The 14,111-nt window shown below is 38.1% G+C and overlaps 1 protein-coding gene across 1 annotated transcript in view; it reads left to right on the top strand.

Moving 5' to 3' along the window:
* The window catches only part of LOC124639096, a 33,618-nt gene extending 21,867 nt beyond the window's left edge, over window positions 1-11,751 (top strand). The window contains exon 2 of the mRNA XM_047176325.1: window positions 11,141-11,751. Within this exon, the coding sequence (XP_047032281.1) occupies window positions 11,141-11,751 (611 nt within the window). The remainder of the gene's footprint in view (window positions 1-11,140) is intronic.
* Window positions 11,752-14,111: the final 2,360 nt, after the last annotated feature.

Below are 14,111 nucleotides of genomic sequence, written 5' to 3'. Positions count from 1 at the left end.
TGTGTGTTCACAAACTGCTGACTGTCTGGAACGGCGGTGTTTGACATCGGCGATGTGTTCTTTTACGCGGGTCCCTATGCTTCTTTTAGTTTGGCCTATGTAAGAGAGACCACAATCACATTCAAGCTTGTATACACCCGCATCTTGTAGAGGTATGTGACACTTGACAGGTGGTAAGAATTGACTGATCTTCTTCAGCGGCTTGAAGTAGGTTTTGATTGAAGCTCGCTTCAAGATGTAGCCAATCTTGTCTGTGACTCCTCTTATGTATGGAAGAACAGCAGGTAGACGCTCAACTGTTACCACAGTTACAGTTGAGCGTCTACCTGCTGTTCTTCCATACATAAGAGGAGTCACCTTATGTATGGAATGACTCCTCTTATGTATGGAAGAACAGCAGGTAGACGCTCAACTGTTACCACAGTTACAGTTGAGCGTCTACCTGCTGTTCTTCCATACATAAGAGGAGTCACCTTATGTATGGAATGACTCCTCTTATGTATGGAAGAACAGCAGGTAGACGCTCAACTGTTACCACAGTTACAGTTGAGCGTCTACCTGCTGTTCTTCCATACATAAGAGGAGTCACCTTATGTATGGAATGACTCCTCTTATGTATGGAAGAACAGCAGGTAGACGCTCAACTGTTACCACAGTTACAGTTGAGCGTCTACCTGCTGTTCTTCCATACATAAGAGGAGTCACAGACAAGATTGGCTACATCTTGAAGCGAGCTTCAATCAAAACCTACTTCAAGCCGCTGAAGAAGATCAGTCAATTCTTACCACCTGTCAAGTGTCACATACCTCTACAAGATGCGGGTGTATACAAGCTTGAATGTGATTGTGGTCTCTCTTACATAGGCCAAACTAAAAGAAGCATAGGGACCCGCGTAAAAGAACACATCGCCGATGTCAAACACCGCCGTTCCAGACAGTCAGCAGTTTGTGAACACACACTAGACAAGGCCCAGCATTACATCAGATTTGATAAACCACAAGTCCTTGCAAGAGAAAACCGATTCCTACCTAGGATGATTCGCGAGGCTATTGAAATTAAAAAACATCCAAATTTCAATAGAGAAGATGGCTGGTGCATACCACCTGCTTGGAATCCCATCATAGAAACTATTAAATCAAAATCCAAGCCTACAACTGCTCGACCTATGGATACAGTGAGCTCGTTTTGCGTGAATCGGATTGTCAATAATAATCAACAAAATGTAGGGTAGCTGTTTGTAACTAATATATCAAGACGACCAACACCTTAGTCTGCCCGTGACCATGGATGCTGTAAAGGATCCGAAACGTCGGGATTAAATAATATTAATATAACGCGATAAAATCCGTAAAAGTAGTTTTATTTAAATGTCTAATATTCGCGTAAGAGTCAGAAACCTAATATCGTTATTATAAAGCATAATTGCTGAATACTCGATTAACACGGATGATATAATTAAGTGCTTGCCCGACTTTAAAAACGTTAAATTCATCAAAACGTCCATTTAATTTCCAAATACTGGTTATTTATGAATACAAAGTTGCTAATAAACTAGACACAAGTATCCTATGATTAATTGTTAATTGTTTTAATGACTTAATTGTGTATGCACGTCGGGAGATGATTGTGCCGCGGTAAATACATCATTGTTTATAATAGTACTGATGATTTAATAGCACAAATAATGCTGTTGCTAATTGTACATTTTACGTTGTTTTACATATAGCAATGATAACCAGACAGCGTTTTCATAGATTTTCTATATAAATGGGCTATCTTATACTAAGATTAACGCATTTATTCAGCTACATAATATTACCATAGCTTCAGTGAGCACATATGATTTCCTTCTATCAGTTTTTCTCACTTATAGGTACATACAGAAAATAGATACAGAATAACAGTTCATTTGGAGACAAAGTCATAACAGAAAGAACTTGAATTAAATCGAGAAGGTATAGTTATTGACTGACTTTTCGTTCTGTTATCATTAAACCAATTCAAGCATATGATAAAAACCTAAAGAAAAATTCTGAAGGACAGAACATCGTTCTCCACCGATTTAAGACTTACACAGAAAGGCAGTGAAGCCAGGAAAATCAGTAGGTAATTCTCCAAATACAAACAAAGTCGCAGCTAACTATAATAGCTAAGAACACAAGTGCCATAAATTAGCATATTGTAATGAAAGAGGGTTAGTTCGCGTGCCGGCAGTTATTGCTCGCCATGCAAATGCCGGCCTTGGCCTGTACCTACACGATTCTTTATTTATACTATTATTGTATTATAGAGGTACTATGTTGTGTTTGTGTATAGTGGGTCATTTGATGGGATAATCTGTAGGATTTGGTTGCTTCTGACAATCCGTGGCAACTTTCAAACACGTTCAAATGTAAGCCAGGACCCACCAGTTTAACGTGCCATCGGAAACACGGAGGAACTCGTCATGACAAGATGATCACCTGTCCACGGACTGACTATGCTTTGCTGAATCTTATGGTAGGTACCTGTGTGGCTGGTACTTAGCCACTTGCACCTCCAAAAACACTGATCAATTTACGGATTATCATTTTATTATAGTTGGGTTTTGCTCTCTGTTTTATCACACTAGGTAACGTATTGAGACACTTTGTACTGAAGTTCGACTTCAAATTAAAGTGCACTGTCTAACCTAGCCAACTCTACACACAAAATAATGTGTCAATGGTTTAAAAACGCCCACATTTCGCCAGAGAAATGGAACTTTCACCATGCTACATGTAGATACGTTAGTCGCTGTTCCGGGTTCTGACCTGGCCAATTTAGACAAATAGGGACATTTTCATTTGCCTTTTAAATTATCCACGTCTCACAAAGATTACACCTGCAGAATTATCTTTATTCAAGTTTGGTACAACTATTATTGTAAGCTGTTTTGTTCGATCATCCTTACAGAGAAATACATTAAGTTTTATATTAGAGTTGACAGAATGTGGAAAAGGAAATGCCATAATGGAAAAGGAAATGTTATGTCTAATGTTTCATTAAGTTTAACATACCTATAGTAATAGTAATTCAGATTACGAAGAAAACGTTCCGATACAATTAAGTTTTTTTAGATGTTTGACTCAACATAGTAGATAGTAGATACAGAGTAAATCATAATCACTAATATACAGTCTCTTTTGGAAATATCTAAAAGTTTTTCACAGATTTTCACCAATAGATAGACTGATTCATGAGAAAAGTCCTAGCTGGATAATATTGAACACACAATATAAATAAATATTCTACATATGCAGGTCACAAAATATCTCTGATAATGATAAGACAATCTATTGCAACACAAAGATAAGTATTTATAATATCTTCTACATAAAATATATTCTATTCTAATGTATGTTATCGTACAAGCAATAAGTTATGACTCCTTGAAGGTTAGTTGACCTGGTATTATAATATCTATGCCCGATATGGGATGTATCTATGATTGAAATAGACTTGTAATAGCAAATTATCTATGTGTCTTACTTGGTATAAATGGACTCTTGTTAAGGTATAGTAATTATAGTTCGGCCATTCAGAGAATGCGTTCCTGACACGTCGCGATTGAACTGACGACGTAACTTTGCAATGGCGTTGCAGTTACGATAAAAATATTTTTGCTGGTTGTTTACCGTTTTAACAATTGAGGAGCATTAAAACAACATTATTATATCAATAATCAATGAATGTAGTTACGTCGTCAGTTCAATCGCGACGTGTCAGGAACGCATTCTCTGAATGGCCGAACTATAGCAGACTCGTAATCAGTAAGAAATATCATTATGAAGTATCTAGCTTCTAATCGCAGTTTCACCTGCGTTTGTCTTCATCTTGGGACATCTTTCCATATCTAGATGGAGATAAAAATCCTATGTCCTTCACACCCATTCATTTTTCAGACAAATCAGTTCAGCCGTTCTTTGAGAAAATAATGAAATGATTAATTGGCATAGGTTTTTAACTTTTATTTGTACAGACAAAATACAAAGAAGTCTTGAAATACATATACGAAATTTTAAGTAAGTACCTAATGTAAACGACGTTTTTGCAATGTTTTTGCAACCGCTTCTATTACGAATCTAGAATTCAGCCATTGTCCAAAAGATTAATATTCATTCAACTCCACAATAACATTTTTCACAATTATTCTTCTTGTATGGAAATGAGCCATTTTTGTATTACACAAGTACAACAAATTCAATTACACATTCTAATTTAAAAACAAAAGCTGAGCCGCGAATGTTTCAACATTGTACATCTAAACAAAGTTGTGCATGTGTGCGTGTATCCGAATTAAGATGGTGTGTATGTGTGTGTGTTCTAAACAAACTGATGGTGTGTATGTGTGTGTTGGGTGTTTGTCTCTGTGTGCGTCGGTGCAACGCTCAGCTGTTGTTTGTTGGGTATCGGTAGGCCTCGAGTGCGGGGTCGACGAACTGCCCATAGAGTATGCGAGCAGAGAGGACGCGCTTCTAGGGCGTAGCCCCTGCCAACACGTAACAAAGACTTTCATACATTCCTACTCTGAAATGTGTTGAGAGTAATCAATAAACAGTTGCCCTGTAGTCATTGCTGAAACAACGACAGCTGACGACAATTACAGCTTCTGGGAAATGAAAAACAAAGTTACTGAGCTAGAATTTTCTAACTCCGACTCTAGTTTTTACGTCCGAGATTGTTCATTTCCTTTAGTGTTTGCTTAGGTTTTCCTTATTTCCTGCTACAGTAAAAAGTCTTTAGCCTTTAAACATTTCAGAGTCAATTAATATTTCTGTTTAAAGTGCATGATTTTTTTGCATGTATAGGAAATAGGCATAAACCTAACATTAGGGTAGACCTTTCTAGATATGGTAGTCTATGTCCCCTAGCAACAGCGGCAACAGCAAGCCAGCATCGATAGTTGCGCAACTGGCAAGTGGGCTCGGGGCTCAAGGCTCAGCCGAACGTAAACAAGGCATTGTGTGCCAGCGCGCCAGCCAGTGCTGTTCAAACGAGCCTCGAAGCAACCTTCAATGCTTAGGGACTTTATTACTTCTTGCAATTGGTACTTGATTGTTCACTAATAAAGGCAGGTACCTACTTGATTGATTGTATAATTACGCTTGTAATGGTGATTGCAATTTCGGAAGCAAATTATAGCAATTATTGTTTTGAAATATTAGCCGCTTAGCTAAATATATTAATGTTTAATTTCTTAGCTTATTCAGCCACTAAAGTCTGGCGTTCTACATTAAATATACTTAAGTGAACAAGTTGGAAGTTGATCCTCTTTTGATTAACTTAGAGTTCGGAGTAATTTCCCGGGACACGGGATGACTTTGTTCATTGATTTGGTTTTTGTTTGTCTCTGGTTGGCGTGAGACTTTGTGATACGATTCCGTAAAGATTAATGAAGTTTGTGAAGGTTGGGAGATAAGGCCGGAGGTCCTGCAGTGGCCGCGGCTACTAATGTATAAGTAATTGAAGAATAAAGTGTTTTGTATTTGATTTGTGTGTTTATTTGTTCGTGGTTCATTTACTTCTTTCAATTTTTTTTTGCGTAGTCGGTGCCTATGTAAGTTTCCCGCAATAATTACTGAATAGATTTTCATGTGTGATTTTTCAACAAAAACGAGGAAAGTTAAAAATAAGTAGGTACCTTACATATTTTGCTCCAATGCGAAGCTGGGTTTGCTCTTTTTTAGTGATTTTAACTAAATAATTTTATTATCGATAAATGCAATCACTATCGATCATTCTATACCTACTACTTAGATTAGAAGTTTAGCTAGTTTCAAAAAATAGTAGGTATATAGTTGTCATTTGTTTATAAACAGCTGAAGCCTCACTTGTAACCCGTATAGTGGTCGGTGTTGCCAGCCTGACGAGCATACCAAGTAGTACACTTGTTTTGTATGTTGGCAACTATTTGTTATTCAATACTCGTCAAAGGATTCGGACTGTGTTGTGTGTCAAATGATATGCGGACTTGTTATTAAGTAGTTTTGTTACTTAAATAAAACTACTTTTACGGATTTTATCGCGGATATATTAATATTATTTAATCACACAAAACATGCAAATATCAATACAGAAGTTGACTAGAGCGTACCACCTGCTTGATTCGAAAACCGCTAGACTTAGGTCTTATCCACAACAATTAAGGACAATCCGCATTCACGCAGAGCTCACTGTATCCTTAAAGATACATTGGAACCCCTCTTTGGACGATTGGAGTCCCTTAGGAACTAGGAACTCCAATGAGAATACTGGGAACTCCGATCCGCGCGGGGCTGCGACAGTCATCGAGAGGATCCAGCTGCTGGGACTGGATGTGTCCTTGCACAAATCCGAGGCCATGTGCTATCATGAGCCTCGGAATGCGCCAAGGTTGTTTGTTGGATAATCTCTAGGTACACCAGGGAAGTGCTCAATCATAAAGGTAACTTCTTGCAATCCCACCCATACAAAAGTAGACATAAGCAATATTTACCAAAACAACACACATTATTATTCAAACACGCAAATTCACAATAACAATAATAACAGCTATTTTTACCATCGAACGCCATCAAAGCAATATCAATACCGGTTAATAGCTTACAATAACCGTAAAGATCACCCTTTTATGCCCAGTAATAGGCCGGTAACCGGTCGGTAACAGCCCGGTAACGGCCCAGTAACTGCACGTTACTGCTGCCACTGGAATACAGTTTTATGACTCGCGTTTGTATTATATTATTGAAACTTTGATGTATTATTGTGGGCTCATCATAATTTGTGTACAATTTGGGAGTTTGATTTCTAATGGAATTTTCTAGAAGGTTGGTATCGAAATGTCTTACAATGTTATGGGGAAATTACTCGGCAATATATGTAGGTAGATGTTTATAGCAATTGCGGTAAATATGAGATAGGGAGCTTTAATTTGGTACAACTAAAAGCATCTTATCCTTTTACCCAACTGCTAAAAATCTTGGTGAACTTCTTCATATTTCTAGGAAGACCGGAGAAGCAGCTTTTAATGAAATGCAACGGTAATGCACTTATGCAACCTACATGATTACTGTACCTACGCGAGTGTTCACATGAACCGCGATACCCTCACTAATGATTATTACACAATTAGCTATAAAGTACCAGGTCAATTAGCATACCTATTTAAATTATCGCCGTAATATTTATATTTTTAATCAGGCGGTCCCATACACCGCGGGTCAGATAAGCGTGAACCCGCGACTTTTCACCTTTGACTCGCGATATGGTTCTGTGTAACTTTCAATGTTAATTATTAGTTATTTTTAAATTATAATAGTTCCGGTGTTGGGTATTATTGTTTTGCTGTATCGGTTATGTGAAGTAAGGCACGTATGTTGTTTGCTAAGGAAATGCTGTTTTATTGATCGATGGTTCACATCCAAAATTCAGTGGTCAAAATCAATTTCTGATATTATGCATATTATACTTAGGCAATTCTATCATAAGATACCTATATGTTTGACTTTGACGCCCCATACGCGATAGAGACGAATTTCAAGGCAGGACTTTTGAAATTCAGGACTGCTAAGAATATTGTCTCAAAACTGTTAAGGCCCCAGTACACGTTGGCCTGTGTTGGGCCAAGCTGTGCAATGCACAAATGTAGGCCACGATCAAATGGTGTTTACACATTGGCGCATGGCTCATTCCTGCCTGGCAAACCACTTGCGATGGACGTCGAAGTAATTAAGGCTTCGGCTATTTATTTGTACACTACTATATATATTTATATTATACTACACTACTATATATATTTATATTATACTACACGACTATATTTACTGCTATATTTATTTTTACACGCAACACAAAAGTGTATTTTATCCTCCGCGGTCGGTGACGAACTAAACATTGGCCGAATGTGTAAACACCACACGCCAAGCTGGGCCAAGATTCCTTTGATGTGGGCCCAAAAAACCGACAACTCGCCGAATGCGCGCCAACCTTGACAAATGTCCGCCAACCTGCACCAATACCCCGTGTACACATTGGTGATGGCGTGTATTGGCCGCACTTGGGCCAACGTGTACTGGGGCCTTTACAAAAAGCTTCATACTAAAAGCAGTGCTTGCGGCTACTAACCCTTTAAGACTTATGTACAAGAGTGATTATTCATAAGCAAGTCACACTTTATTCGATTATTCTGCCCACACAACGAATAAACAAAACACCCGATAGCTCATAGAAGCAGTAAAGTCACAAACAATATGATACGAATGTCGTGACCAATGTTTTTTTATGTTCCCTTTCGACTACAAATCATTTCGGTAACGTTTTCATTTTGTTCGTGTTTCCACGCGTACGCACGGTGCCTTTGTCTTAATCGAATAATCGCTTGGGCTTTTAGGCGATTGTAATCGAGTTGATGAGAATCGACTAAACGCTAGTAGTGTTAGAATTCGAAGTGGTTGATGCTGTTTGAACACTTAGAGTTTTTTTAAGAGTAATACGTAATACATAAGAGTAGAAATGATCATGCAATCATTAATATTTTTTTCACAGTTTAAAGATTTTCATCAACAGTTTATCGATAAAATAATTGTTTTGGGAACATCGACACCTTTAAATAGAAAGTGTTGCAATGAAAGGGGATCTTCTATAAATATCGATATTAAATGGTGACAAAGCTCAAAAATAGGCAAATCGATTCTATCCAAAGGTCACGGAATACGCTCGCAGTTATATTTTTATCTTCTGCAGGACTGAACAATAAACTGCGCTATTATTATAGCGCAGTTTATTTATACAAGCTGTTGATTTGCATTTGTGCCATACGTCAGGAGGAGGACATAAAATACGTAAATAATCGATAGGAATTACAGTAGACGGGAAATAGCTAATATGCACTGCTTTTTTTTGTCATTGTAATGTCGCAGTATTTCAGAAGTAATCCAATTTTATGAATGAAATTTATGAATAATCGTTGCGTATGCTTTGTGTTTGCGTTTGTGTGAGGGCGGAGCACGGTTTTAAGGCCAGTAACACACGCGCCAAGTTTAAATACGGCTAGATGACATTGACGGAATTCCGAAAAAAAAAAAATTACGTACCAATTTTTTTGTTGATTTGGGTCGAGAATCATTAGCATAATTACGTCCTTGAATATGGCACGGATGCAAATCAACAGCTTGTATTTTATTAATGAACGTAAGGGATGCGTGTGTTACGTGTGAATATGCAACGCTGGCTTTCAACTTAATTTATGGGTGCTTCCATCACTTTTATGGGTAGTCTTATGTGTAGTTAGGTGTCACGTGCTTTGACGAACTCTCCCGTGAAATACTCGACCGTAACTTTGCTATTTTAAAGTAATTAGGCTATAACTTTTAAGGCAGTCGATATCTTAAATCGATTTCCAATGCGCAGAGATAATGCCTATTCCTTTCAAAGTTCAATGCAGTTTATATTTCAAATAGATGTTTATTAATGGTCTAATAAATTAGAGTTTAGCTCGTAATAATATTGCGTGGCACACTATCAATGGTTTCACTGAAAGCGTCGGAAATAGCTCAATAACTCAAACAACACCTAATATTTGTTTAAAACTAAATCAACGTCAAAAAATCGTTTGATGTACAGTATCCGAGTAGAAATAAATCGGTACGACTCGACTAAGCGTTACTTTTTACGGCCGATATTCAAAACGTTGGTTACTTTTACGATCTCAGAAACGTCAACTGATTGGTAATTTAGTAGTAACCGCTAACTTTGCTGTTTATAAACAGCCACACGATCGATAACCACCCTTATTGCTTTAACTATAAGGTAGAAAATAGCTTGGTGGTTTATTTTTAGATAGTTTTCGGAACAAAGTGAGCCCGCCCTAGGGAAATGAGTTTAGATAGAATATAAAAAGATGAAGTTTTAAGATAACACGTGAAAGTAAGGGGTGGGGCCGATGGCGCGATAACAGTAGGCCGTGACAACGTGTTGCCTAACTGTTAATTATCGTTTGTGTGTTTATGAATATTAAATGTAGTGGAGTATTAGTTATTTGTAGCTGGCACGAGGGTGTCATTCGGTGTCGGTTCGATGATTTATTGCGTCAAATAGGTTATTTAGTATTGTTTGGAGTTAATGTTGAGGTCATTGGGGTCATAAGTCTTTTTAAGGGTACCTACTATAAGTGCAATATGGATTCTCATGGAACCAAAATTCTTCTGCAAAATTACCTACAATAATCACAATATATCTTTATTGATGTTAGCCCTTTGTCGAACAAGCTCTAATTGGCTAAAACAATAAGCACATAGGTAACACAGGTGTTACTAATTAGTATAATTATAAGCACTAACCACCACGTTTTGAATTAATAATAAATCATTCATCGCGTATATGTAAGGTCGTTTTATGTTTATTATTGTGGCTTAGTACTTATGTAAGTATTTACTCCTTGCATACTCAGATAAGGTACAAATTAATTATCATGGTTCGGTTGTATTTTGTGATCTGCATTACAATTAGGAGATGTAAGTATTTTATCTATATGTTGTTTATGGCTTTTTAATGGTAGGTAGATACACGTTGGCACAGATAGTTGTATTGGATGTTCGTAGTGTTCTCACTTGTGTCCCGAGGGAAATACCTACCGCACCCGGATAAAAAATTGCCTATGTCCTTTCTCAGGATTTGTACCACTTAAATAGGTTCAATAATTTTGGTGTGAAATCAGATAGACAGATCAAGTTACTTAACAGTTATGATATTAATAAGGATGTGTATTCTACTTCTTGGATTATTGAGATACTCAATCTTAAACCATAATTTAACCATAACTAGCACAGATAAACGTTATGTATATTCCGTCCAGGGTGTTGATAGAGCCATTAAAGATTAGCCAATCTAACACCGTGGCTGCATAAAAACTGATTGCAGCGACATAATGACAGCTGTTGACACAGTGTGTCAAATTATCTCGCTTGTGTAATAAGCTTAGTGCAGGTGCTAGAAACTAGATCTAAATGCGATGATTTCTAGCTGAAATTACACCGTTTTTGTAAAGCTTGTCAGTTGAAGTGTTTATTAAATGTGGTTTGAAAGTTTTGGTTTCAAAGTTATTGAAAATGGTAGAGTTAACGTGATGTCCCGTGGGATCTAGAGGCACAAGTGCTCGCGGAGATTTATTCCCGGAGAGCTAATGCTCGCTCGGGCGGCGACCGTCCTCCGCCCGAGCTTGTGAGAAGATGGCGCGAGCAGGCGCAGGAGGATGTCCTGTCCCAGTGGAAGGATAGACTGGCGGCGCCTACTGCTGGTCATTGGACTGCGGCGGCAATAGGGCCAATTCTCGAAGAGTGGGTGGGAAGAAGGCACGGAGTGCTGTCCTTCCGTATCACCCAAATTTTGACCAACCATGGTTGCTTCGGCTACTACCTGCATAAGGTGGCTAGACGGGAACCTACCCCCGTGTGCCACCAGTGCGGTAGTAGCCCAGATACAGCGCAGCACACCATTGAGCTGTGTCCCGCCTGGGACGAGCAGCGCAATGCGTTGGCGGCAAATACCGGACAGGACTTCTCGCTGCCGAATTTGGTGAGGGTGATGATCGGCAGCGAGGCCGGCTGGAAAGCCATAGATACCTTCTGCGAACAAGTAATATCGCAGAAGGAGGCGGCGGAGCGGGTCCGTGAGGCAGACGCTCATGCGGACCCAATTCGTCGCCGGAGGGAGGGCAGGCGTCGGACGCGTTACGCCGCCCAGATGCCGCCCTAGCAGCAGCCAGTGGGTAGCAGACCGGGGAACTCCTGCTACCTGCATTGCACGAGCTGCTGCTGAGATGGATCGCCAGTAGATGGAGGCGACCAGCCACTGCCGAGAGGTCACGAAAGTCGTCTTTGGTCCTCGTGGCCCCTCTCTAAAAGGCAGAAGACGGCACAAACGCTGAGGTTTTTAGTGGGTGCAAGCCCCACATAACCTCACCGTCTCCCCGGGCGGTGTGTGTATGCGTCAGGCATTTTCCTCAGCTGAAACAAAAAAAAAAAAAAAAAAAAAAAAAAAAAAAAAAAAAAAAAAAAAAAGAGTTAACGTGATGTGAGTTAACGTGTGAATGATTGGATGTGTGAATGTATGCAAGTGTCGATTGTAAATCTTACGCATGAAAACGACTAAACGGATTCTGATAAAACTTATGATTTATATAGCTTAGACTGCAGAATAACATATAGGCTACTTTTGATCCTGGTGCGGGATATACCTAGTTCAGCCTGGAAGAGGGGAAAACTGAAGGGTCCAGCTAAGTTATTATAAATCAGTGGTAGTTCGCAAATGGAACAATGTAGGCTACTTATTAATAGAATTTAATTCCCAATTTAAAAATATTTGGTATGCAGCGACTACAAGATATCTATTATTGGAAATAATTTGAAACCCGTTATAGGTGTCCCAATGAAATCTGTCGTCGTAAATATAAAATACGAAACGTAATAAAATTATGTTAATTATGAGCAATAACGTGGCGCCTACGATATCAATGAGTATTACATTTCCAAATACATATATTATATTAGCTTATTTATTTTGTTAAGATTTTAGGTAATTTACGACTAGATGAGTTTGTGGCTTACAGAAATTAATGGGTTTTTTGAAACCGCATAAAAATTCGTTTTTCACTTTGGAGGTATATATGATATACTTGCATTTTGTTTCATAGTAGAAGACAAAAGTTCAGAAAAAAAAGAAATTTCGAATAATAATATTACACAGCGTGAAAAACTATATTCTGATATCTACATAATTTCACATAACATTTTGGAAATCAATAACATTGGTATAATAAACAACACCGGAAGCTGTTTGAAGTACCCACATAATTCATGTTATATTACCGGGCTCTGTTGATGAATAGCGAGCCGGATATTAATTAGCGGGTAGTCATATATTATGTTGTTTTTCTTGGCGCTCTCTTCAAAGTTTTTTGATGGCACTTCTCGTTATATTTGCTAATGGACCTTATAACTCAGGTTTCGTGATTTTTTCAGTTGATTTCAGGAAATGTGTTATGCAATCTAATTTCTACCCTTTTGGAAAGTAAAGTCGTATTTTAGACTATCCTGAAATTTTCTTCTTTACCTATATGAGTTATGATTTTTAATGGAGCATTTTTAATGAGAAAATAATCGTGATTTTTCATTCTACATCTCGTATTAAGTAGGTAAAGTTGGTTGCTATTATTTTACCACTTAACGAACACATCTTGCATAGGTTAAATATTTTTGGGCAACTCACAAAACACTCTGACTTTCCATTTTCTCCAATACAGCACATATTCTGAATATGATATTCAGTATTCACGACATACATAATATGCATGCTTACATTATTTCCGTGTAGCCGACACTAAGCCTAACTAACGTCGACAGTTTCACACAAAATAACGTCTTTGCCACTGAATTTACGATAGCCCGTCACAGCGAATACACCAGTCTAACCTGACCCCTGCTCATAAGTCTTAAGTACCAAGCCACAGATCAGGTAACATTGGATATAGGTAAAACTGCGCCCATCTCGACGAAACCCCAGTCTAACCTGACCCCTGTTCGTAAGTCTTAAGTATCGGGCCATAGGTCAGGTTACGCTGGTCGTAGGTAAAACTTCCGCGTCCCGTATGCGTGTATTTATAATGTCCTATCTGTAAATGGGACGAGGTTGAACAAGATTTGAGTCTTTGCCAGAATGCAGTTTTTTATATTCTCGATAATCTATGTGGATTGTTGATGGTAATAGTCGGTTATAGTTAATACGGTAATTTGTTATTTTAATGGTGTTTATCAATTTTGTTGCTGTGTGTTGTAAAGAAATTATTGTTAATTAAGTGTTATTTATGCAAATTAGAATGTGATCTGTTTTTGATTAGATGTTTATTTTAAAGATTTATTATACCTACACCTATGACGTACATTATCTAGTATCTTTATTTCAAGATAAGTCCAAAAATCCATACTAAAATTAACCGAAACACGTCAAAAGGTGAACTTTAACAGGAAAATCCTAAACGGCCGTAGGTCGAAAGACACTGAATCCTAAATCAATACACACGCAAAAAAAAACATATGCAAATGTAGGTCAAAATCCAC

The sequence above is a fragment of the Helicoverpa zea genome, chromosome 18, assembly GCF_022581195.2.
Source record: "Helicoverpa zea isolate HzStark_Cry1AcR chromosome 18, ilHelZeax1.1, whole genome shotgun sequence".
Taxonomy (NCBI): domain Eukaryota; kingdom Metazoa; phylum Arthropoda; class Insecta; order Lepidoptera; family Noctuidae; genus Helicoverpa; species Helicoverpa zea.
This window is presented reverse-complemented; position numbering and strand designations above follow the sequence as displayed.